Below are 26025 nucleotides of genomic sequence, written 5' to 3'. Positions count from 1 at the left end.
TAACTATGTGGTTTGGGCCTGCCAAGGATTTGATTTTGAAAGGTGACTGGCAGGGGGCCTTGGGAAGGCTTGTCTGCCTCCTGCTTTGAGCCTAGAAGCAGAGCTGAGCAGGGAACCAGCAGGCAGTGATGGGGTCAGAGCCCAGTGTGTGTGGGGGGAGCTGGAAGGGCAGCTGCCAGGACCCCCAGGACTTGGTGGGAGGTCGGCCTCCATTGCTCGCTGACATCAGGGCTGGCAAACGTGGAGGGAGTTGGGCCAGGTTCAGCAGCCCTCACCTCCCTTACAGCTTGGAGTTGAGCTGGAGAGGATGGGGGGTGACTTTCAGGGAGAGGCTGGGAGGACCTTTTGGCCTAGGAGCAGAGTGGCAGCCTCCCCCCATCTGTCTTGGAGCCAGCTTCATAGATAGGGTGCTGCTAGACGACGCTCTACCCCCTTCCCCCTCCAGAATTCCCCTTGTCCTCTCTTCCTTCCTCTTCTCCTGCCCCTCTTCCCTGCCTTCCTGGTTCTCTCTCTCTTCTAGGCTCATCTCCAGCTACTGACTCAGTGGTCTGACTGCTGAGGGAAAGAAGCCAGGGGGATGGTTTGAATCTTGTACTGTCTGTCTTCCTAGGACCCAGGAGACGCCCAGACTGCCCCTGACAGAATCCCTACTTTAGCCCCAGAAGGAACCCTGCCCTGCCCCTAAGCAACTCCTAGATATTATCCACAGTGGCCCAGGAGGGACTAGGTAACTTACCTGATGTTGGAGAGTGTGGATGTGTCCTGGGCAGATCTCTACCACCTTCCACCACTGAGGTTCTCATCCCAGAGACCCCAGCCAGCCTCTTCTTGAGGCTGGATCCCTGCTCAGCCTCCACTCCTGTGGCTAGGTTGTCAGTCCAGGTATATGTTCAGGTGCACAACAGCTGTGGTCCAGGGATTAACTGTCTAGGCCCTCCTAAAACTTCCTTTCTTGGGTTCTGTAAGGGAGGAGACTGGGTTTCTCTGGCTGGAACCAGGAATTTTGAACTCCAGGATCCTGTGTTCCTACCTCTTGGGGCTATGAGTGTTGTCTGTGGGCAAGGGCTGCTACAGCAGTATCTCTCAAGGTCTCTATCAAAAATTCCACCCGTAGAAAGAATGTGGGGAGCGGTTTGGCTCACCCTGTCCAGACGGCTACTTGGAACACATACACATTCGCACACACATGCAACATGCACGCCTTTTGGCACTTGACTTTCTCATGAAATAATTGCTGGAAGGCTCCTTGGATTAGGTAACTCAGTGTTCCTTCCTGTCCCCACTGTGTGTGTATGTGTGTGGGGAGGGGCAGCAGCCAGCATCTGTTAGACTGATCCAGCTCCTGTGGGGCAGGGAATGGGTTAGAAAGCTCTGTGGCTCCAAATATCCTTGGAAGCTAAACAGGACCATGGGAACAAGCCTTTCAGTTTCCTCCTTCCTGTGGGTCATCTGGCTGTGCCTTCCCAGCTGGGGGCCTCCTTCAAACCTTGAAAAGGAAAAGCTAATTAGGAGTTCCTCCCCACCCCTCACCCAAGGATGAGATGTTCTCATTTTAATTTCAAATCAGTTTTACAATATCATCCTAAAGTCACAACTGTTTTCTTTCTTTATCTTCTAATGGTTGGTGTTTGTGTGTGTTCTGGACCTGAGTCTCTCTGGGATCAGGAATGAACAGAGCAATGGAGGGAATACAGGTCAGAGCCCTGGCCTGTGGGTAGAGGCCAGGGACTGACCTCTCATGGGGGAAGGCAAGAGATTAGTCCAAGCTGCCCATGGCAGGATTTGGAGATTCCACTCTAAGCACACCCTTTCCTCCCTGTCTGCCCTCAGCCTTTCCTGGACGCCCTAATAGGGGGTTCTTTGGTGAGCCTGGAGCCCTTACTGACCACAGGTGGTGGGAAGCGTGCAAGGATCTTGCTACACAGAGTAGGAGAACTGGGAGTGGACAGCACATAATTGAAAAGACTGGAAGAGGACTTCGCCACCTGTCTCATTCTCCTTGAGGTCTTGTAACAGGCAAAGGCCCCACAGGTAAGTATGCGCATGTAAGACACTGGAGATGATGGGGACCTGGTGAAAGTCAGAACAGTTCTGAAGACCACTGCTGCTGCTCTCAGGTCTGAGAAGTGGGCATCCCCAACTCCAGTAGAACCCAAGACCTACAGGTGAAAAAGAATGCATAACCCTCGGTTATGGTCCCCAAGGGCCAGGGCCTTCTTCCGGCGGATCCGCAGCGTCCCCCCTTCCCGCCTCCAGGCCGCACGCTGCTCCTTCAGGGTCAAGAGGGGCTCGGACTTGAAACTTCCCAAGCCTTTGCTCCCCTGGAGAAAATAGGAGGTGGGCAAGCTCTCCATCCCGCACCACGTAGAGAATCTCCAGGGGCGGGGTGTCCCTGAGCGGGGACGGGCCCCGCCCCCACAACCCCGCCCCCGCGCGGCGCCCAGTCCCGGGGCTCACGGGTCCCGCCCCGCCCTGCCTCCGCCCCTCCGGCCGCCCCTCTGGCGAGGCCAGTCCCCTACGGCCAGTCGCAGCACTGAGTTGCAGAGCTCCGATCCTCTCCCACCTCCGACGCGCTCTCAGAACGGTGCACCCTACACGGCCATGGAGCCGACCCCCGACGCCGAGGAGGCGCGCAGTGTGCGCGAGGCCCTGGGCCGCTACGAGGCTGCGCTGGAAGGCGCGGTGCGCGCGCTGCACGAGGATATGCAGGGTTTGCAGCGCGGCGTGGAGCGGCGCGTGGCCGAGGCGCTGCGCTTGGCTGGTCCCCTGGCGCGCACCGTGGCGGACCTGCAGCGCGACAATCAGCGGCTGCAGGCTCAGCTCGAGCGCTTGACGCGCCAGGTGGAAGCGCTGGGCTTGGCGACCGGGCTGTCCCCTGCTCCTGGCACGCCTAGTCCCCCGCCGGCGCCTGGGGTTCCGGACCGAGCGCCCCGCCTGGGTACTGCACGCTTCGCCAGCCATGCCACCTTCTCGCTGTCCGGCCGCAGCCAGGTGAGCCCAGGGGAGCGCTGCACACAGGTATGGGATCATGCGCGTGCGCCAAGGAGTAGGGTTCAGCGCCTTGGTGCGTCCTTCCCTCCCGAGTGCGTGCGCTCTCTAGCGTCTTTTGACCTGCAGGCTGGGCCTCCGCCTACCGTTGGGACTTGGTAGCGGGGGGTCGCACCACCACTCCGGAGTTGGAAAGGAAGTCTGCCCGCTGCACCTGTCTCACACCCCTTCCCTAATATGGAGTCAAGTTCTGTTTGCACTGGGTTGTGCCTCCCTCTTCCCACAGTCCCTCAACTCTAAGGGACTGGGCGCTGAGGTGCAGTCCCTGAAGGTTGAGTACCGCCTGGGGCCTCTCCTTCGTGTTGGAGTGGTCAGCACCACCCTAACCCAGCCCTCCACCTCCATTCACGCGCCTCGTGTTGCTGCTTCACTGAAGCCTGACCGCTCAAGTTGTAGATTAACTTAAACTGAGAACCTGAGGGGTGTGTGTGTGTGTGTGTGTGTGTGTGTGTTTTGGGGAGGGATGCAGTCTGATCTGGGTTGGTTTGGGAACTTGCATACATTGCAGGGGGCAAATGCCTTACCGTGAAGAGAAGTGGGGCGCAGGGGGGGGGTACAGGTATTAAGCAGTGTCTAAATTCCTGGGGTCAGTGACTGGCCAGAGGCCGGTGTAGACCAGTCAGTACCTTGAACATGGGCCTCCCGGAGTGGCAGGTCCTGGATAGATGTTTCCGTGTGTGTGTGTGTGTGTGTGTGTGTGTGTGTTTGCGCGCGCAGTGGCCCTTAGGTGGGATTTTCCATCCTGATCAGCCATGTGCTCTGGGTTGGGTTTCCAGGGTCTGAGGCTGAGTAGACTGGCCCTGCTGCCCCTCCTCCATGCACTCTCTCACGCACTCACATCTCCTGCTGTGGGCTGGGCTGCACCTGGGGCTGGAGGAGGGGCTCTGATAAAGCCTCTGGAGGTCCCAGCCTCTGGTGGAGAGGGCCCCACATTGAGCAGTGCTAACTGAACAGCCAGGGATGTTCTGCTCCAAGGAGGGCTTTGTGCTGGAGCCCCAGGCTTGCTGCTACTAGTGCAGATGTGGTATGTGGAGGGCTGTGCTTGCTGCCTCAGAAAGTCTAAAAGAACTTGCTGGCCAGGGTGAGCCTCCATGTGTAAGAGTGGAGGGTAGAATTGTGCCCTGGATACTGGAGAGAGGAGTTGGGCTTTGTCCCAGTGCCCCGCTTGAAGTGTCTGGAAACATGGATACACTTAAGTCTCTCCTATGAGCATGATAGTTCATATGTCCCTGGTATAAAATCACCACTGTGAGCTCACACGTGCCTAATAAACTATGTCATCGATTGTTTCTGAAGTATTATTTTAACACACATCTGCTACTTGTCTGTTTATGGAAGCAGCTGTCCAAGTTTTAAGAAAAATAATCTCAGAGTCATACATACATGTAGATGTGTACACATTTAGAAGTATATATGTGATTCTCTTTAGTTGTGATTTTCTTCAATGGGAATTCACCATTCACCAGGTCAGGCTAGCCCTTCTAGTAATGGGAATGGCATTGGGGGGCTGGGTAGGGAAGGAATAGGATTCTCCTTATATCTGGCAAGCTCCCTCAGAGAAGGATAGAGACCAGTAACTTAATTGTGATGATCACAGGAGAAAGGATGGGTCTCAGCTGGGGCAGTGGTGTGTGGACAGATTGCCTTGGACAGGGGCAGGGTAAAAACCAACAGGTAGGGTAGTTTGAGACATGAAAATGGGGGTGGAGAGAATAACCCTGTCTTGGGGGACTACTGGGGTCGCAGATCTGGGTGGGGGGGTTGACTGGGGCATCTTGGTGAGGATGTCTCAGTGCAGGGGGATCCATAGATCAAGGCTGGGAGTCAGGGGCCTTATGTGAGCAGAGCTGGCGGTTGGAGTTGTAGGGTGGATATGGTCTTCAGGTCCATTGCAGAGAAGGAGCCCTGGACACAGGCAGAAAAATTTGAAGCAAGTGAAAACCAGGTCACAGAATTGCCAGAAAGCAAGAAGGATCTGGAGTGCCCACTCTTAGAAATCCAGAGAGGGGAGTCCTTCTGAAGAAGAGGTTGGGGTCAGGGATGCTGTAGCTGAGGATGGAGAGCCAGTTGGGGAATAGTAGGTTGTGGATTTCAGAAAGGCCCTGGAGGCTGGGAGCAGCAAGTGTAGCTGAGCGGGCAAGCACAGTGGGTGGAGGATGGCTGGCCTCCAGTTGGGCCAGAGGGTGCGTAGCCCTTGAGTCTCAGCTTCCTGGGCCTGAGGCAGCTTCCCCTGCCTGACCCCAGAGGCACTGGTCCCTACTGCTCTTGCAGGCTATCCTCTCAGCAGCACTGACAAAGGTCTGAGACAGCTTCTGGTAATGAAGGGGCCTGAGTAGAGCATGCACATGCTCCAGATTGTGTGCTGTGACCCACAAGCAGCCTATGATTGGGTACTTGGTCACAAACAAGGAATCAGAGCCTCATGGCAAAACTGGAGTGTGAACAGTGAACAGAGTCACAGCTGCTGATGTCTGGCCTTTCATATTCCATGTGTGTATGTGTATGTGTGTGTGTGTTGGGGGGGGTGGTTCTGGGCCTGAGGGTATCATCCTGTGCATACTCGGTGTGTGGTCAGACCTTGTGGAAGCTGGTGTTACACTGTCCCTCAGAAACAAGCAATGGATTTAGACACCTTTTTGCTGGGGACAGTTGGAGTTGGAGGTGGGTTGTACTCCACATGTAAATGTGCTCCAAACTCAATTCAGAAGGGATTGATAGAGTAATCCACTTTTGAGTGCATACACCTTGGTCTTGCTATGACATGGGAGGAGGGGACACAGGTCTGAACTTAATGACAGAGGATGATCAACGGCACTCAGGGAGGGTGCAGAAGCCTGAGACACTGGAGCAGACTTTTGGAGCATTTGCTACGAGGCTTGGGGGCATATCTTCCCAGCTAAACCTCAGTTTCCTTGGGTTAACAAAAGTGTCCTGGAAGCCATTGCCATTTGTCTGGCCATGAGGAGGGAGCCAGGAGCCCCCTGGGGGCCTGAGGTGGATGGTCACACCCTGAGGCCAGGCCCACTCCCCAAGAGGACAGGTCCACTCCCCAGGAGGCTGATTTAGGGCTATTCCCTGGAAATTTCAGCTGCTGCTAAGCTGGAGCTGCTGGGTCCCCATGGCTGAGGCAGCACAGTCCCTCAGGAACAATTGCCAGGAGCCGGGTGTCAGAGGCCTGACCAAGAAAGAAACCAGACTCTCGCCTTATCTGCCTTCCTTTCCCAGACGCATGGTGTGATAACAGAGTTTAATGCTTTAGGGAGAAGTTTGAATTGAGTCCTTTAAAACTGGTGTGAGTGGAGGCAGGGCAGGGCAGCCCTGTTAACCATCTTGGAACGGGGGTTCTGCCTGTCACGGGCTGTGCCTGGCACACATGTCGTCTCCCGTGTTCACGTATGAGCCTGGGTGGACCAGGAAACACGGAGAAGGCCTAAATTATTCCCTCCCCCACAAAGATGTTAAAAAAAAAACTTCTTCAGTAAGAGGGTCCTTTCTCCCAGAGTTCCTGAAATTGGACTCATCTCATCCCCTGCTTTTCTCCTGTGAATTTTCAGGCCTGGGCTTCCTCACGGGTCACCTTCCCCTCTCCAAAACAAAGTGGATTTGGGGAATCTTGGGGGTGCCAGGCCAGCTCAACAGGACCTGTCCTCAGGGCCAGAGCTTGGCAGTACTTTCTGCACTGATCCCCGCACACAGAGTTCCTCCCTAGGACCATCCCTAATATCTGGGGCAGGTTGCCCCCACCAAAGGAAGACAGTACCCCACTGAAGGAACATGCCAGAAGCCCCTAGGGTGGGCTTGGTCCCTGGAAGAATAGCTTGCTCTACCTAGCTGGGCTTGGCCCTTTGGTCTCAGGGCTCTGTGACAGTCCCTCTAGGTGACGGCCCAGTCTCGCACCTTTACCTCCATGTCATCTGGTTAAGACAGGTCACTGGGGCCAGAGCTCACTCTGACCAAGTTTTGGGAGACAAGTTTGTATTGTTGTCCTCAGTCCTCTGAAAGGCCAGAGTGCTTTGTGGATAGATCCCTGGAGTGGGGCAGGAGATCCCAGTCCTAACCCTTGACGTGGACATTGCCTTCAGCCACAGTGTGAGTTTAAGGGCATCCTTTCCCTTCCCTGGACTTGGTTTCCCTGTCTGTGTGATAATGGATTGGATGGTGGCCTCTTGGTCTGAGGCCTGGGTGGAGTCCTTTGTAGTGTTGGGCAGGGGGCAGGGGGACATGGGAGTCAGGACCAAGCTCCACACCCCAGCTGCTGCTGCCCTGCTAGCCTGAGTTAGCCCAGCTTCTTCCCTTCCTTTCTGTGCTGGGGACCCCTTACCAGGAGTCTGTCCAGCTGATAAAGAGGTGTGCAACCTACTTCCTTTCTGGTCCCTGGGGCAGCATGGGTGGTGGGGGGCCTGCAACATGCAGGGACAAGTGGCTGTGGGGGACTCCCCCATAAAGACCTACATTCCTGGGAAAATGATTTCACCATCAACCTGTCCCTCCAGGCCCCTTCCTGGACCTGTGAAACCTGTTGAACCAGAGTGGGGTAGATGGGGGGACATGAGACCCCAGAGAGAGCCCTGGTGACAGTGGGGGCTGGGGTTTCAGCTGACCTGGCTGGCTCTCTTCCCCATGCTGGCTTGACTTCAGGTTAGCAGTGTAGCTCTAGGAATGCCCTTCCTACTCTGGAGTATCAGGAGATACCCTGCCCTTCTCCAGGGGTCCTGCGTCCACCAGGCTTGGCCTCTCTCCTCCACCCTTCTGAATCAGAAGTTGAGGGCTTGCCTCCTTTCCAAGGCCAGGCTCTCCTCAGGCTCTGGGTCCTGTCCTCTGTCACCTTGCCAGGTCCCCACCTCACAGATAGTCCCCTCAACTTGCTGGAGCCTTTCTCTCAGCCTGTCAGTGTGGTCCTTCCTCTTTTATCTGGAGAACACCCCCAGACCCTTTTTCTTGTTCCCCTTGCATGACCAAGATACGTGGCTGGAGATGAACCTGCAGCCCAAGCTGCCCGCTCCTTTCTCTATCCCAAGTTGTCTTTTGCTCTCACTCCCAGGCCTCTGATTCCATTTTGATAACCATCACCAGTGACCTCTTTTTGGCTAAACAAAAGGGACACGTTTTCCTTAACCTTCTAGTCCTCGACCTCAGGCTGCCTTTTGGACACGTGGCCTTCTTGATTCACTTCCCTCCCTGGCTTTCTCAATGTCCTGCTGGGTTTCTTCCTCACCTCTCTGGCTGCTCCTTCTATTCTCCCTCACAGATATCTCTTCTGCTTCTGAAATGTGGGTGCCACTTCTCAGGTCCCCGCTGCCCCTGAGCTGGCTCTTCTTCTGCTGGGCTCCCTGAAGCCCGTGGATCTTGTGACTCTTGTTTCCCCATCATCTGTCCTTTCTTTTACCCATTCGGTCTCAAATATTCAACTACCTCCTTAACTCCCTGATGTTCCATCATGTCTAAATGGAAATTATTTTGCTTCCTTCACACTCAGTCCCCAAGCCTGGGCTTGGAGCAGGCAGGGCATTCTCTCTCTTGCATCCATCCCTCTTCCACTTGGATTCCTTTCTCCCCAAAGCTCTGAGTCCTTGCCCTTGCCCTCCCACACTCTTGCCCCATGGCCCTTCCTCAGATCCCCGCCTGGGACTGTTGAGTTGATTTCACCATCTGGGCTCTCCCATTCATTCCACTCTCTCTGGCTTCTGAAGGATGCCTAAAATATGCCTTTGGCTTCTTTTTGCCTAAGGAGTCAAGTCCAAGTACTCCTGGCAGGAAGCTTGGGTTGTGGGTCATGCAGGATCAGAAGGCCTGGGCCTTGATATCTCTCTGCTTTTGCAGCCACTCATCGGCTGAGAATGGCTTCGGCTCCTCATGCACCTGGCTCATTCTGGGTTTGGCCCAGGCACCCCTGCCTGTCTCTGGGGAACCTCCCTGCCCCTCGGGGCTGATGTCTATCTTAGGCATCTTTGGGCTGGCTTGTCACCATCTGTCTACCTGCCAGCTTGACTTCCCCATGGCAGGATAGGCACCCTCAGCACTGCTTACAGGAAAACCTTAGCCATCTGAGGGACAAGTTATTGTCTGGGAAGCTTGTAAACTAAGGGGCCACCTTGGAGGTGTCTAGGGAGCGGCATGGCTAACCCCTCAAGCCCACCCAGTGTGGGCTCTTAATCAAGTGCCTGGTTGGGATCTGCTTCTGTCTCCCCTGGCCAGGCTGACCCCAGCCCCACAGATATTGACACAACCCACCTGTATTAGGAGGGGATGGGACCTAGGGGGAGAGGACTTCCCCTGGCCACACAGCCTGGCTGTTCCTCACTCTACAACCCTGTCAGTGCATGTCCCCTTTCTGAGACCTCAGGTTCCACCCATTTGGTAATTTCTCAGATGGCACTTGCATCGTCTGCTCCTGTTTTTCAAAACGGAGACTCAGAGGGGACATGATGTGTCCCAGATCATACAGCGGGGGTTGGCAGTTCAGCCAGAATCCCAGGCTTCACCCCGCTACCCCGCCTCTCGGTCTTGGCTCTCTGTCTGCCTCCTGCTGGCCCCAACCCCTGCTGCAGACCAGGGAGGGTGGAGGGGTGGCATGGAGCCTAGTAGCTCCTGCACTCTGCACATCTGGGAAGTCTCATGTCACTGCATTTAGTGGAAAGGCCTCAGCATGAGGGACCTCTCCTGCTGCTGCTGCTCCAGAGGACCTTGTACCTCCTGGTTCCTGCTACTACCATGTGGGTAGCCAAGCTGGGACGGCCCAGCTGGGAGGAGAAGGGTCCAGGTTCTCCTGACCCCGGTCATTTGGACCAGCCTGGGAGGAGGGGTGGAGCTGCCTGACACTGCTTCAGAACCCTCCACCTTGACCTCTGTCCTTAGCTTTTTGTTTGGGCTCTGGGATGAGCCCTGAGAGGCTCTGTAGCTGGGGTGGGTTCATCCCAGCTTGCTCTTGACCTTGCTCACTACTGTATCTTCTGGGGCCTGTTTTCTCTCAAAATGAGGGCTGTTCACCCTGCCTGAACTAGGAGGGGTTTGGGAAGTGGTTTTGGGGGTGGGCAGCTGTCTCAGTGGTGTCACTGTCTCAGCAGAGCGTGGACCATGATGAAGCCAGTGAGCCAGAGGGGAGACGAACCTCAAACTCATGCATCATGGAGAATGGACACCAGCCGGGTGCAGGTAGGGATGGAGGGATGGGAGAGGTGGCCGGATAGATTTGGGCATCAGGGCCTCGGCCAAGCATTTGTGCCAGCCATTTCTTGGTTGGGGGGAGGGAGGACTTGAGCCTGAGCCACAATAGGCAGAGAGCTTCCAGGAGGGCAGCCTCATTTAGTGTACAGTACAACTTTTTAAACACACAGGGAAATGGGAGATCTTGGAAGGTGGTGAGCTTCCCTGTTTCTAGAGAAAAGCAAGCAGGGGGCTGAGGAATTGTCCAAACAATGAAGTGGACAGAGAGTGGCTGGCCAGCCAATTAGTGTTTATTGAGCTGGCCATGAGGGGAAGATGAGAAGAATCAGATCTGATTAGAGCAAGTAAGGCAGGTCAGGGGCCCTTTCTGGAGGAGGAAGGAGGAGGGCCAGGGAGGCTGAAGCTCTCCTGGGGACCCTGAAAGCTTCTCTGGCTGCCACGGCTGATCCTTCCCTGCTGGTCACATGTTCCAGGTCCAGGCGACGGACCCCCTGAAGTAGCCCAAGCTTTCTCGGCACCAGAGCCCCCCAAGCCTCGACCTGTGAGCCTCTCCTTGCGGCTGCCTCACCAGCCAGTCACGGCGGTCACCCGAGTCTCTGAGAAGTTCTCTGGGGAGACCTCAGCTTCAGCTTTATCACCCACATCTGCTGCCATCCTGGGGGGCTTCAGCTCAAGCCCCAGTGAGGCCACCACCCCCTGGACTCCCAGTCCCACTGGTATGAGCTGGAGAGAGTGGTGTGGGAGCCGAGCCCACCTCAGATGGGGAGAGGGAGGGCAGGGCTGGAGGAGGGTGGCGGAGACTCAAGAAGCCCAGGCCAAGCCCCAACCACCTCTGCCTGTCATTGCCTGTCACAGCTTCCATTCCTGGTTGAGCCATGGTTACCCTGCACATTTGGCATAGTCCCCTCTGTCAGCACCCCCAGGCCTTGTCTTGAGCTGCGGTCGGGTCTTATTGGTGTGTCGTGGCTGGGGCTGTGTGGTCTTCCAAAGGTGGGTTTGGGGACAATGTTTTCTGGTCACACAACACAGGAGGCCCTGGGCTCTGCCCTTGAGCAAGGTAGGAAGCAGTTTAGAGGACCTCTTGGATGTCACTGCTGTATGTCCCTATTCTCCTTTTTGCTTGGTTTGTTGAGGCCAGTTTAGCCCAGGGTTTCTGGTTTGTCCAAATTGATGACAGATAAATGGGGCAGGGCCAGAGAAAGGGAGGCTGTGGCCAACCCTCTCTAAGGCCAGGCTTGTCATTTCTCTCCCTTACTTTATCCTACAGAGAAGAATTCCTCTTTTATTCGATCTCTGTCAAGCTCTGGCTTTGGGACAATGACAGCAGGCAAGCGCAAGGACAGGTGAGTCTTTCTCCCCAGGTGGCTTTTCCGCTCTGCCTAAGGCCCAGGCTGCCCAGGCCCCCTTCAGGGAGCTCCCTGTACTGGCTCAGAAGTCAGTACCCTCCTGGAGTTGGTGCTCCCCAGAACTAAGGCTGTGGGGTTGGCTGGGAGGGTGTGAGCAGGGGGAGTGAGGTCATGGGGTTGGAGAGAGATTCCTTTGGAGAAATATGGCAGCAGCTTGGCAGTCAAAAGATTGCAGGGGAGTGAGGGGTCTCAGCCCCCATAGTAGGAAGGAGGGCAGAAGGATGTCCCACTTTCTCTTCCTCCCTCCGCTCTGGCTGGAGGGTCCCTCAGAGCTAGGCACTCCTGTCTCAGGATGAGCAGATATGCAGAGAGGCCCAGGTGCTGGGGCAGGGCAGCAGGGGCTTCCCTGTGCAGCAGGTCCCCCCAGCCCCGCCCCCACAGGCCAGCTGAGCTGTGGTTGGAACTGGGGGTGGAAGTGGGAGTGGCAACTGGGCTGGTCTTTCTTTCTTTGAATAATAAATGGAGAATGTGGCTTTCTGGCAAATTGTTGGGGGCGGGGAACATCAGGGGTCTTCTTTAGTGGTGGAGGAGGGAGACCTGGCCCTGGTGGGGCTGGCTCAGGGGATATATCCTGGCCTCCCTGGCCACCCCCAGGCATTGACACCTGCCAAGGAAAGGATTTATGTCCAGAGAATGGGCCCACCCTCCTTCTGAAGTCAGGCCTGCTGACCTGGCCTGCTTCAGACAGCAACTTAGTTCAGAAAACCTGCCAAACCAGCTGAGGATGGAGCAGGTGGGGCTTGCTTTCTGACTGCCGCCGTAGCGCCCATCCATCATGGCACAGCCTGTCAGTCTCTCTCCCACTCCGCAGGGGCTGGACCTGGGCTTAGGGAGCTAGTGACGCCAGGTCTGTGTTCCTGATATGGTGCTTCTCTCCTTAGCCCACCGTTGGTGACGCCACCCCAGTCACCCCCATCCCCACAGCTGCCAGCTGTGACTCCGGCCCCTCGCCAGGGGGAGCGTCGCAGAGAGCTGGTGAGGTCGCAGACACTGCCCCGCACCTCAGGGGCACAGGCCCGGAAGGCGTTGTTTGAGAAGTGGGAGCAGGATACAGCGGGCAAGTACGGACACTCACCCCTAGTTCAGGCCCTCCTCCCTATAGCAGGCCCAGCCTAGACTAGGGTCAGGCAGGCAGGGCATAGTAAGGCAGGGCCCTGACCTGTTCCCCAGGGGCATTCCCTGAGACTAGCCCTCTGGGGCAAAGTTCAAGGTCAAGGTTGAGTCACAGTGCGGGTTTATGGGGAGAAGAGACTATAGGGGGTCTGGGTCAGGCCTGATGAGGGTCCTTCCCCTCTATTCCGATGCACCCCAGTCTTCTATACTCCCAGTGTGCCCAAGCCACCCTCAAACCTGAATTTTTCAGGATTGTCACTCCTTTAGTTTCTGGGTATGACCAGGGAGTCTGGCAGGGGTTGGTATTCCTGGTTGGAGTTGGGAGGCCATGCTGCCGTTGGGCTGGACTTGCCTGAGGACCAAAGAGGTGACGTGATAGGTCTCAGGGGCCAGCTGGCCACCAACATGCTCTGGAGAGATGGGATTCTTGATCCTGCCTTTGCATATTTATTCACCCCCCTTTTTGGTGCATAGTATTGATATCTTGCAGGTGCGAGGGGTGGTGTAGGCACTCCTTCTTGCTCAAGTCTGGGGAAGAATCTCAGCCAGGAAGATCCCCACTAACCCTATGATCAGCAACCTGACCTTAGCCATTAGGAAGTATCCTTGGGGCTCCAAGGAGGAAACCATCCCTCCTGCCAGGAAAGAACCCTCATAAAAGGAGGACTCCATTGGATTACCCAGTGGCCCCCGCTTACAAGTGCAAAAATTCTCAGGGGTCCTGGAGGGCTGCAAGGGGGTGATGATGGTTCTTCCAGATACCATCAAAGGAGGCTTATGGTACCTGGGGCTGTGCTGTGGGGCCTTAGCTGCACCCTGACCCAGTGTCTCCCTAGAGTGAGCAGACCTGGGGGCTGTCTAATTGGGTGGTGTACAGAGGTCCTCCCCGCAGCCCCCACAGCAGGCCTGCCCTTTCTCCACAGGGGCAAAGGTGAGGCCCGGGCCAAGCTGAAACGGTCGCAGAGCTTTGGCGTGGCCAGCGCCAGCAGCATCAAGCAAATCCTGCTCGAGTGGTGTCGCAACAAGACCCTGGGCTACCAGGTGAGCCCTGGCCCAGGGCCAGCCAAGCTTCATCCCTGAGCTTGTCCTCCTTGATAGGGCAAGAGCCCGCCCAGGCTGAGGGAAGGGGCTAGAGCTGGAGACATGGTCCCTTCTGAGCAGGTGTCTAGCCACCGGCAGCTTGTGCTTAGAGATTTTAGGAATTCAGATCTAGGCCTGAGCAGCCTCGTCCAGCGTACCTTTAGCAGGGAGGTCTGGCGACGACTTGTTGATGAGCTGGGTGATGGTGGGCTTTGGGGCGGGGCTGGGAGCACCTGCTCGTGGGATTGAATTGGGTGCTCCCACCCCTCACTGACCCCCTCCTGGCCTTGCTTGCAGCACGTGGACCTGCAGAACTTCTCATCCAGCTGGAGCGACGGGATGGCCTTCTGTGCCCTGGTGCACTCCTTCTTTCCCGATGCCTTCGACTACAATGCCCTGAACCCTGCGCAGCGGCAGAAGAACTTTGAGTTGGCCTTCACCATGGCGGAGTAAGTGTGGCAAGTCCTGCTGGCCACTAGCTCCAGTCCAGACCCCGAGTACTACTTCTGCCCCAGGTGGGGTCTGGGAGTAGGCAGGACATAGAGCAGCTGGCCACATAGTTGAGGGACCTTGAGGCCAGTCAGCCCATCTTCCTCTTGTACAAATGGGAAGATGGAGGCCTGGTGAGGGATGTACTCGGTGGGGCCAGGCTTTCTCTGTGCCTGGTGTTCCTCCCCTTCTTGCTGGTGCTCAGCTTCTTGGGTGCAGCATGGAAGAATGACCACAGAGCCTGAGTGACAATGGTACAGGGTCCCTGGGGCGGTGGGTCTATCTTGTCACATTGGTGGACAGATGCAATTGCTTGGATAAACCCTAGCTGCCAACCAGAAGGAAATTTGGGACATTTCAAAAGTAGATTTTGCATCCCTAAATACTATTTTAGGATTTTCTGTGAAACGCTCAAAATACCAGCTTAGTTTTCTGTAACTATAACAGAATACCGGAAACTAGGTAATTTATAAAGGAAAAAAAAAAGGTTTATTTTGGTTCTGGAGGCTGGAAGATCAAGGTTGTAGTGCTGGCATCTGCTTGGCTTCTGGTGAGGGCCTTGTGCTGCCTGGACTCAGGGTGGGAAGAGAAAGGGCAAATGGGCATATATGCAAGAGAGGAGAGGATAAAGGAGTTTGAATGCTTTATTACAACTGCTTTCAAGATAACGAACCCATTCTTGCAGGAATTATGTTAGTCTCTTCAGGAGGACAGATCACTTATGAGCCTAATGCCTCTTAAAGGCTCCTCCACCTCTCAATGCCATGACATTGGGGACCAGTCCTCAACAGGAGCTTTGGTAGGGGCAAATCCTCTTTAAACCATGGCACCTGCCTCTTCACGTCCCACTCATAGGAAGGTTTAGGGAGGGAGGGAGGAGCAGTTCTAGGATTGGGACATGCTTGAGAAACCAGTTTGGAATTGGGTTATTGGCCAAGGGCAACCCCTAGAGCAGCAGGAGAATTGGCTAAGTTTAGTCTATCTGTCAGGGCCCTGGCAGAGGGTGGGTGTACATTCAAACTGGGTGATGTGTGTTTCATAGAGGGACTCTTTCCAAAGGCGTGGGCAGGAGCGAGAGAAAAGGAGCAGGTTGTGTGCAGTAGCATGTCTGGGGTGACTGCAGTGCAGACCTGTTACTAGCCCTGGGTTGTTATCTCTGAAACTGGAGGGGACACAAGGTTCATGGAGTCAGTTCATGGCTCTCTGATAGGAGCTGTGTTTTGGGCAACTGCATGTGGCCAGCTCACAAGACCCGGCAGGGAAGCAGCCCTGGGATCATCCTCGGACCTCCTTCCTCTCTTGCCCTCACACCCGGGGGCTCGTGCTGGCTGACCCCAGAGAGCAGGAAGCCATCACTGTAGCCCATCGTAGCCCCCTGGGGATAGAAAGCAGGGGACAAAGTGATCCTCAGAGAGAAGGAAGGCCCACTCCAAAGTTGAGTTTCCCAGGCTGGGGGCAGATCGGTCATTCTCTCCCTGCCTTTGGGCTCTGTGTTGTCAGCCTCTAAGGTCGGTCCCTGGGGGACCATGTGAGTTTCTGGTCTGGGTACTTAGTGCTCATATCCTCCTGTGTTGAAAGGGCCTCTCCCCACCTTGCCTGCCCTGCTCACTCCATTCTGGGCCTGACCACCCAGCCCAGCCCCCCATGCCAGGCCCTGAGCCTGGCCAGGGAGGAGGTGGGGCCAGTGGATCTCACACCCCACCCTTGGTATGGAAAGCCCTCCTGGGCCGACAGCTGCTGGCTTGCTCTGGGGCAGAATCAGTCGTGTGGCTCTGAGCTTCTCTGCCTGACGTTTTGGAATATCCGCATGGGCCTGTTGTGTTGTCTCGGGCGACGCGCTAGGACTCTCAGCCCCTTTGGGGTCATAAGAACTCCATGTATACTTTAAAGCCTTCTCTTTCTTGGCTGCCTGGGATTAGTTGTCATCCTAATAGCAGAAACAGCTCTGGACGGGTGTGTTATGCAACTGGATCCAGACGAAGGTGGCGTGGTGCCAAGTGTCGCGGCACGATGTGGGGAGGGGGTGACTCAGAGGAGGAGGCCCAGCTGCTTGCAACACAGAAATGGGGACTGTCAAAAATGAGACTGTTAGAATGTGTGGGATTGGGGCTCCTCCTTGGGCACCTCCAGATCCACCCCTGCCGCGGGGAGGCCATGCTGGGTCTATAGAATTCTTCACCATTTATGTCCAGTGGGCCAAGCAGTGCCAACTCATGCCCCGGCCACCTTGGTCACCCTCAACCCTGGGCCAAGCTGGGCTGTGGCAGGGAGAGGGACACCCTGGACCTTGGAGTGGTGGCCTGGCGCCCCAGCTCCCAAAGAAAACAGCTTCCCTTGGCAGCTGAAGCCAGAACCATTCCAGGCTGCGCTTTCCCAGCACGAGGTTTGAGGTTTGAGTTCACGGAGCCTCCAGACTCCAAACAGATGTTTCTTCTATTCCCGACCTGGGGGAGGGGGAAGGGGTGGTGGAAGCTGGTCTAGGCTTTGCCTTCTCCTTTCCAGAGCAAACAATGGGGTGAAATTCTCAGCCCTGCCTCCCTGCAGCCTGAGCCTGCTCTGGCTGGGGAGGGGAGGAGGCCGCTGAGATGGGGCTCCTGAGATCAGCCCTGGCTTTTCTGCTGACTCCAGGGGGTGGGGAGGGGCGCCCTGTAGTGGGCCTGTGTGGGGAGCTTGCTCAGAGCCTGGGAAAGCGCCTCCCTGAATGAGTCACCCATGAGATTATCTCACAGGTACAAGTCGGGGAGAGGGCTGGGTAGATGGGCCTGCCTGCCTGGGGCCTTTGAGGAGGACAGCCACTTGGACAACAGGTTAGGAAAGCTGTTGGGAATCTCCGGGACACCTGCTTGAGGATATGAGCTCTGGATGTCTCAGGTGTCCCAGTGAGGTCTGCCAGCAAAATCCGAGCGGATGCACAAGGGTATGGAAAGCCATCAAAAACCATGGAGGTAGGGGACAGAGCTAAGAGAGGCGGCTTGGGAGCAGGCAGCTGGAGATGAGAGAAGCCTGGTATACAATCAAGGCATGACTTTCAGAAGGGAAAAGACAGGTGGTCCCCAAACCATGCATCCACCTAGCATCGGGGAGGGAAAGTTCTCAGCTCCTCTGGTGAGCAAGTGTCTTTAAGGCACAAGGACTGGAAACCGTTTGGAGTAAAAGTGGTGTGTGCGGCCCCTCCCCCCAGCAGTTTCTGGGCCCAGAGATTCCTTGTGGCCTAATCTGTGTGAGTGATGCAGTGTTGACAGCAGAGTGAGCTTCCCTTGCCTGACAGGTGTTCAGGGCCTGGAACAGGGAGGACCAGTCCCTTTTATGGAAGGGCTGAGTCAGGCAGGCGCCTGGCCCTTCTGCACCTTTCCTCCCCACCTCTCCACAGAGCCCAGCGCAGGACGCTTCCCACTTGCCCTGCGTGGAATGTGTCCTGCTCTCCGGTTACGCCCCAGCAGAAGGGGCTTCCAGGCTATTTGTAGTCTCCATGTGTCTCTGTCTAAAACCAGACAGGAGGCAGCAGCCCGAGCCCTGGCTGTATTTAGAGCAGGCTTAAAAAAATAAAAATAACCCCCCCCCCAAAGTCCCTCCTCTATGTCCCTTATAGGCCAGCGCTATGGTCGCTGAAGATCACAGGTGATGGGAGTAGGAGAAAGCCCTCCAAACTGAGTGTAAGCAAGTTCATGATGTAGGCCAATGTCTTGCCATCTGGTGGCGTTGGAAGGGATTTGTACTTTCTCCTTTGGATTTTTCCATTTAGTCTGAATTAATTAAAACAAGCTTGGACCATGTTTACAAAAGCATTTCGTTTAAAATGTAAAAGGTAACTGGGGCTTCTGATATTTTGAGGCTTAATTATTTTGATAAAAGTTAATGGGGCCGGGTGTGGTTGGTACACATCTGTAATCACAGCCACATACTGGGCAGGCGAATTCCAAGTTCAAAGCCAACCTGGGCAACTTAATGAGACCTTGTCTTAAAATAAGAAATAAAAGGGGCTTGGGTGTAGCTTGGTAGCGGGGTGGAGATGTGTGAGGCCCTGAATTGAATCCCTAGTACTGAAAAAACAAATAAGCAAACATAAAAACAAGTCAGTGGGGACATCATTTCCCTTTTCTCCTACTGGATCTCCTGAGTTTTATTCATCCTGGGTCTGCAGCTTCTAGGAATCTTGTTACCATTGTAAATGGCACCAGGCGAGGGAGAGTGCTCTGTCTGCGGGGACAAGTTGGAGTGGAAGGCATGTGCCCATGAGGGTCTGGTGTGCACCATGTTTGGTCTCAGATAGGGACACTGTTCTTTGTGGAGGAGGGAGACTTGGGAGCTCCCCAGGAAAAGAAGCAGGTGAGGGGCAGAGATGGTACAGAGAAAGGAAAGAAAGAGCTGAGAGATGGTGGCCACATGTTACATACTGTGACCCCTTGTCCCCCAAGTCTCAGAGACTCCATATTCTCATCTGCTTAACTTAAAAATGACAGTGGGGTGGGATAGGGTCTAGGTGGATGGTGGCCCAGGGTCCTGATTGCCTTCTGGGGAAGTCACTGCCTGGCATGGGAGTGGAGGTGAGGCTCCACTGATCTCGAATTCTTGCTGCCTGGACAGGGCAGGGGACGTGGGTTAGAGGGTAAGTGCAGCCTCTAGATGAAGGAAGGGGTTCACGCACCCTCCTCTGCACAGGTTGGACAATTCTGGAAAATGCCAGAAATCAGAAGTCAGAATTCAGAGGAGAGAGTCCTGTGCTCTTTGGGGGCATAATTAAAGAACCAGAAAGATTTCATTTTAGGAATGGATATGAAGCTTCTCCTTCAGCATGTCAAGGGCTATTTTATGGGGAAAAATTAGACTGAGAATAACCTGTGGGGACATTAGGTAGAAAGCACAGAGGCAGGGCGGGGTTATAGCTCAGCAGTAGAGCGTTTGCCTAGCATGTGTGAGGTGCTAGGTTCAATCCTCAGCACCACATAAAAATAAATAAATAAAATAAAAGCATTAAAAAAAAAAAAAAAAGAAAAAGAAAAAGAAAGCACAGAGGCAGAATAGCATGAGCCACAGGGGCAACGGCTTCCCCAGGATTTGAGCCACCTGGAGAGGTTGGAATGGTCCCTGGAGGAAATTAGGTCCCTCTCCCTGGCCCTAGAGGTGAGCAAGCCAAGGCAGGGTCTTGATTGAGCTGGTTGTGCTTCTGATTGATGTGTTTGGACAGGGTGATGTTTGAGTTCTCTTCTGAGGCTGAGGTCCTGGGGTCCCAGGGCTGTCCTCATTTAGCGTGGAGGGGGAGCCACTGAGGCTACTACTATTGGTGGTGGTAACCTGGGTTTATGTAAAGCCTGTTTGCATACTTGGGATCCTGTAAATAGTAGGCCTGAGAGGGAGGAGAGAGAGAAGGTGCTCTCTGTGTGGGGTAGGGGAGGAGGAAGACATCGGATGCCAGTGATATTTCTGCAAGGTGAACTCAGGTCCTGGCTCCTCTGAAGAGTTCAGATTTTTTAGTCCTTGTCCACAAAGCACCTCTGCATGCCTCCCCTGTTCAGAGGGCTGACCTCCCTGACACTGAGCTCTGGCCTGGCCTGGGGAGAGAGGGTGCCTGCTCTTTGGGCCAAATCTACTCTTTACCCAACAAAGCTGCTGGATTCTCTTACAGGCCACCCGCTCCAACCCAAAAGGGAGGCGGAGATGGGATCCGGGACAGATGTCTCCATTTCGCCTTGACATTTGGTTTCTGATAGGAGCCCTGGAGTCTGGCCAGCACCACTGAGCCAGGCCTGGTAGTAATGTTACAGTCTTTGTCTCTGGAGCGCACGGTTCAGGGTGCTACCTTGGTGCCATGTCATGGTAGAAGCTGCAGGAGTCATGCCAAGCTGGCTTCAAGCTCTGTGGTGGGTCTGAGGAGCCCTGGTTTGCTCACTGGGGTCTTCCCTCTGGCTGGGCTCTTTGGGTTCAAGGTGCATAGGGACATAGTGTGGAAACACAGTCTCTTCACAAACCCCGTGGAAGCAAGAACAGAGGTGTACTCAATTTTCTTCTCAGGTAATGGGCACGGAAAGATGAAGTGATTGGCAAAGTCAGGATCTGAACCCAGTTGTTTAGATTTCACATTGAGTTTTCTTCTCCATGATCCTCTGTTGCATAAAGTGAGGTGTGATAATAAAAGCAACAATAGTGCCGGGCGTGGTGGCGCACGCTTGTCTTCCCAGCGGCTTGGGAGGCTGAGACTGGAGGATCACAATGGAGGATCAGCAACGACAAGGCTCTAAGCAACTCAGTGAGACCTTGTCTCTAAATAAAAACAAAATAAGGCTAGGGATGTGGCTCCATGTTGGGTACCTCCGAATTCAATCCCTGGTACCGCCCCCTTGCAAAAAAAAAAAAAAAAAAAAGCAGCAATAGTAATAATCTCCAGCAGTCGATGGAGCTCTTTTGATGTGCCAGGTGCTGTTTTGACTGATTTTCATGGATTAGCTCACTAATCCTTCATGCTACTCTGTGAGGTGGATATTATTCCAGATGAGGAAACTGAGACCTGGAGAAGTTAAGTGCCTTGTCCTCAGTCATAGAGTTAATAAGAGACGGAGCTGGAATTTGAACCCTGACAGTCACGCACTGATCAGGGGGATAAAGAAGACTGAGAAAGCCTGGAGCCGCAGACGCACACACAGCTACGGACAGAAGGGCACTGGTGAGAGGGACAAATGCACTCACGGTTGCCCTTTTGGATCTGCCTGGTTTCAGACCAGCTACTCCTGGTGTCCAGGAGTCCTGGGTATACTGTGAGCACAGTCAGAGGGAGCAGGGGCATCACTTGGCATCAACAAGATGCCTGCTGCCCCATCAGGACTGAGTGCTGAGATGCGCAAGGCTGTGTGTCTTGACTGAAGAAGTCCATTTTCCTGCGTCCTGGAGACCCCTGCGAGGTTGCAGTTTACACAGGAGTCTGTGCCAAGGTGCCAAGAGTTAGACCCATGTTTCCCAGGGTGTGAGGCACAGGGTCTGCGGGTGGGGGAGGAGCGGATGCTGGAGATGGGGTGACAAGATGATTCTGAGCAATTCTTTAAACATCCAGCTATGCCCCATTAGTACTTTGTAAAATTACTGTCCTGGTTCAGCAATTTAAAGAAGGTGGGGAGGGGGATAAATATGAAACATGGAGAAAATATCAGTAAAGAAAAGAATTTCTGTGGAAGTGTATTTCACATATATCATCCTTCAGTACCCACAGTTCTAGGACCCGCCTTGGATACCCAAATCCACAGGTGCTCAAGTCCCTTATATAAAATGATATATTTGCATATATCCTGTGCACATCCTTCTGTAGACTGGAGATCATCTCTGAGTTACTTATAATACCTAAAACAATGTAAATTCTATGTAAATAGTTGTTATCCTGTATGGTTTAGGGGATAATGACAAAAAAAAAGTCTGTATGTGTTCAATACAGATGTGATTCTTTCTTTAATATTTTCTTTTTTTTTAATTTTTTTTTTAGTTGTAGTTGGACATAGTACTTTCTTTCTCATTTATTTTTTAATTTTTTAATATTTATTTTTTAGCTTTAGGTGGACATAATATCTTTATTTTATTTTTATGTGGTGCTGAGGATCGAACCCAGAGCCTCACACATGCTAAGTGAGTGCTCTACTGCTGAGCCACAACCCCAGCCCTCTTTAATATTTTCAATCCAAGATTGGTTGAATCTGTGGATGTAGAACTTGCGGTTTATACAGGGCTGACTGATTGTGTGTGTGCTGAAGTCATGATGAAAACTATTTTTTCTGTAAGAGCAAGAGTTTTTAAAATGCTAAGTTGGAAGGCAAATGGGTATAGTTACTTTTTACCTTATTGGTTTTACATTTCTTTTTTTTAGCTAATTTTCCACAGGAAAATGAATACATTGTTACTTAAGTTGAATTCACTTAAAATTAAAATAAGTCTATTGAAATCAAAATATGAATTATAAGTGGGAGCAACGTGGCACATGCCTATAATCCTAGCTCCATAGGAGGCTGAGGCAGGAGGATCCCAAGTTCAAAACCAGCCTGGGCAATTAGTGAGACACTGTCTCCAAACCCAAAAGGGCTGGAGACGTAGCTCAATGGCAGAGTGGATTCAATGCCTAGTACCATGCACACACACACACACACACACACACAGATTATAGTATAGGTGGTTCATGATTATAAATATGGGAGCTGTGTTAGACAGGTGACCTGGAGAGCACCTGAATACCTCCAGCTCCAGGCTGAATTCTGTTTTGGGGACACTGAGGACATCCCAGTTGCAGAGGGGCTGGCTGCTTGCCGGGACCATCCTTTGATGGGGGCTTCTGTGTTTCAGGAATCTGGCCAACTGTGAGCGCCTCATTGAAGTGGAGGACATGATGGTGATGGGCCGCAAGCCGGACCCCATGTGCGTCTTCACCTACGTCCAGTCGCTGTACAACCACCTGCGTCGCTTTGAGTAAAGCCGTGGAGAGCCAAAGAGCAGCCCAGGATGGGACTGTGGGGCTGCTTGTGTTCCTGAGTCAAGATGACCCCGGGAACAGCTGCCGTGGTGTGAGCTCACTGTTTGTTCTGTGGCGTGTGACAGCGTGCCCCTTTGTGCCCAGCCGTGTTACTGATTAAAAGTATGGCTGAGCTGTGCTGGACAGCACTACCACGGCCCAGGGCTTCCAAGAAAAAGGAAAAATTCCCAGAGAGAGAGAGAGAGAGAGAGAGAGAGAGAGAGAGAGAGACAGAAATTGGTGCTAAGTAATAATCTTCCTAATGAAATGCTTGCCTGTGTAGATTCCGGGATGCTAAATTATGGTTTTCCCTCTGGTGAATTGGATACATTGGCTTGATAGGGTTCCATTGATTACCAAGGGTTTTTTATCAAAGTACCCAGAGCCTTTTTTTACTTCCTCACACTATTGTAGGTTCCTTTCCTCCCTCCCTCTGGGCCACTGCCAGGAAACAGACCACTTAATCAGCAGCTTGACAAAGAAGACTGAAGTCTTGGGAAGAAACAATTTAATCATGCACAGGTCCTGGGCAACGGGTGACCTTCAAGTCACCTCTACTCTCTGGGGGAGATGGGAAGGCTCTTGCCTGGGTCCTACAGTACTCCTCTTCTTCCCAGGAGGCCCAGCAGGGTTTCAGCTGAGGATAGGCTCTCTGGAAGCTAACACTTTTGGGGAAGGGTAGACCCTTTGTGCTGAGTTTTTATTTGCATCTTTTTTAGAGGATTTGCTGCAGGTATTTATAAGAAGTTAATTCCATCTGTACCATTGACTCATTTGTACATAAAAAGATGTGCTGAACTTGGCTTTTGGAATTTGTTATTTCTGTTTGGGAGATGTGAGTTTTATGAATAAGAGACTTTGCGTATATTCAAATGAAGATCTGATTAAATCCCATTTGAACTGTTCTTGCATCAAAACCGCTTGCTGGAGAAGTTGAAAATGACATTTGCTGTCTCCCAGTTTGCGTGTCGGACACCCATCTCCATGTTGTCTAAGGAGCATGAACAGAAAATTCCCCTTACAGATCTGTCCATTGGATGTTGACAAATGTGTTATGATAAACTGTGGCTCAAGATGGAACGTTTTGGGGGTGTTTTTTTGGGGGGGTTATTGAAAAAAAATTTTTTTCATGATGCTGGAGATCAGATCCAGAGCCTCACCCACGCTTGGCAAGTGCTCTACCACTGAAATACACTCGAAGCCCCTGGTGGCCCATCAAAAGTGCAGGTTTAATTTCATGGCTATTTGGTGGTAGGATTTAAATTTTTTTTTAATTATACATGGGCACAATATCATTATTTTGTTTATTTATTTTTATTTTTATGTGGTGTTGAGGATTGAACCCAGTGCCTCACACATGCAAGGCAAGCGCTCTTGTCACTGAGCCACAACCCCAGCCCAGTGTTGGTAGGATTTTAATAGAAAAATCTTTAGATTCTATAAAGCTGTATCCATTACCTTATACTTATTCAAGAATCATTGTATAACTGGATTGGATTTTGTCCCTGGATTTCTAAAACTTGTCTTTAAGGAGCTAATATGGGTCTTCCTCTCATGCAATAGGCTCTAAACACTGGTGCCAGTGTGACATCATGGAGGTGCATGTACATCCCTTATGTTGGGTGCTGGGGGCAGAAGATCCTTGGTGGTGGGGGAGTTGGGGAGACTGGAGGCCATGGCAGACCTTACAGGTGACTGAGCAGTACTTCCAATAAATGTGTTTGCAGGTTTCTTTTTATTTTTAATTTTTTAATTTTTTAAATTTCTTTCTGGTGCTAGAACCAGACCTTGGACACACTAGGCAAGCACCCTACCACTGAGCTACACCCTAGCCCTTAGAGGATTTGTTTGTTCAGGCTGTAGCCTTGGCATCTTTTGGATTCTCGCACAGTGGGATCCATTCCTCTCTAGTTCTGCTGTTGCTCATAGGCTTGGGAAGGTGAGCCCTATTATTAGCAGAGACACATACTGGAGCTTAGAGTTTCAAAACCCAAAGCCAATGCGGGAACACTAGGGCTCTATAAAAAGCATGCCTATGTGTTACCGAGCACTCACACATGTTGAATGGAGCTCTCCTGAGTTGTAGACGTGCCTTGCCCCCTCCACACATAAAGTACAGCAGATCCTGCTGGAACGGGGAACTGTTTCTCTTAAACTTTAGGAATGGTTCCCCTTGTGTGTCTCTTGCAGAATAAGATGGACTAGGTATGTTTGAAGTCAGTTCCGTGATGCTCTTTGGGTGGGGAGGTGGAATGAGGGATCACAGGAGTTAATGAGTTTGAAACCTGATTTCCTCTAGGACATAGCATGAGTGTTCCAAGACAGGGAGGGGGTGCAAGCAGGACCCTCACTCCCCAGACACTGGGGACACCACCATTTTAAACTGGGATTACGTGCAAGTTCCCATTTGTAGAATCGGAGTCCTCATTGCCTCTACCATGGGATGGAGGGTTTCACATCTTTTTATTCCCCCCATCTCCTGAGAGAATCATTTCTTGGAACGGTTCATACGATTCTTCTGTTTTTCCAGAGAGGTTTCTTTCACCTGGATTTTGTTAAAACTTATTAAATCTGACCAAAGGGGCTTGTATGCGTTTCCCTGAAGTGAACGTTTCACCGGAGCCAAGATGGGTTTTAGCTTTTCTGACAGCTGATGGATATTTTTTCAAGGCGAGTGAGAGCCTCTAAGCACCTTCTGAATATGATATACACATGCTGGTGAGAGGAGAGCATACGGGCCAGGTGTTTGGGGAACAGTTTGTTAAAGCCAACGAATTTCGCAAATGTGTTAGAGGAGGAAAAGTTCTCAGCTTTTTCTAGTGGCAGTGGTCAGGGCTCTGTAACTGGAGGAGACCAGCGTGAGAGAACACTTTATTTTCTGCCGTTAAGTCCCATCCATATGACCCCAAGCAACTGGATAGAAGGCTGAAAATGCTGATTCAGTGGGTCAGTTTTAGGTGGGACATTTTACCGATCCACCAGAACCGACTCTGGTTTTGGGTTTCAAAAGCTGGTGACAGGTGTCAGAACTTATTCAGATGACTTGATTATACCCATAGAAATGGCCAACTTGTTTCCCCCTGTCTTAGCTATGGTCTTGCAGCCCCAGGATCAGCTTCTGCCAAATAATAAATGTACTTGGTAGGCTCATTTCTGGGCTATGTTGCCTCTGGCTTTTAAAGTTTGCTTTGGGCTTGCTTTTAGAGCAAGTTTGCTTTGGGCTTGCTTTTAGAGCCTTTGATCTCT

General features: G+C 52.8%; 1 protein-coding gene across 1 annotated transcript; it reads left to right on the top strand.

The window, feature by feature from the left end:
• The first annotated feature begins 2502 nt into the window (after nt 1-2502).
• On the top strand, nt 2503-23859 carry Smtnl2 (smoothelin like 2). Its single transcript, XM_076870082.1, has 8 exons — nt 2503-2991; nt 10113-10200; nt 10686-10928; nt 11480-11555; nt 12500-12679; nt 13655-13772; nt 14109-14260; nt 22614-23859. The coding sequence occupies exons 1-8, from the start codon at nt 2602-2604 to the stop codon at nt 22738-22740; spliced, it is 1374 nt and encodes a 457-aa protein (XP_076726197.1). The 5' UTR covers nt 2503-2601; the 3' UTR covers nt 22741-23859.
• Nucleotides 23860-26025: the final 2166 nt, after the last annotated feature.

Source organism: Callospermophilus lateralis, chromosome 11 (genome assembly GCF_048772815.1).
Source record: "Callospermophilus lateralis isolate mCalLat2 chromosome 11, mCalLat2.hap1, whole genome shotgun sequence".
NCBI classification, from domain to species: domain Eukaryota; kingdom Metazoa; phylum Chordata; class Mammalia; order Rodentia; family Sciuridae; genus Callospermophilus; species Callospermophilus lateralis.
Note: the sequence above shows the minus strand (reverse complement) of the source record. Positions and strands in the feature narration are given on the sequence as shown.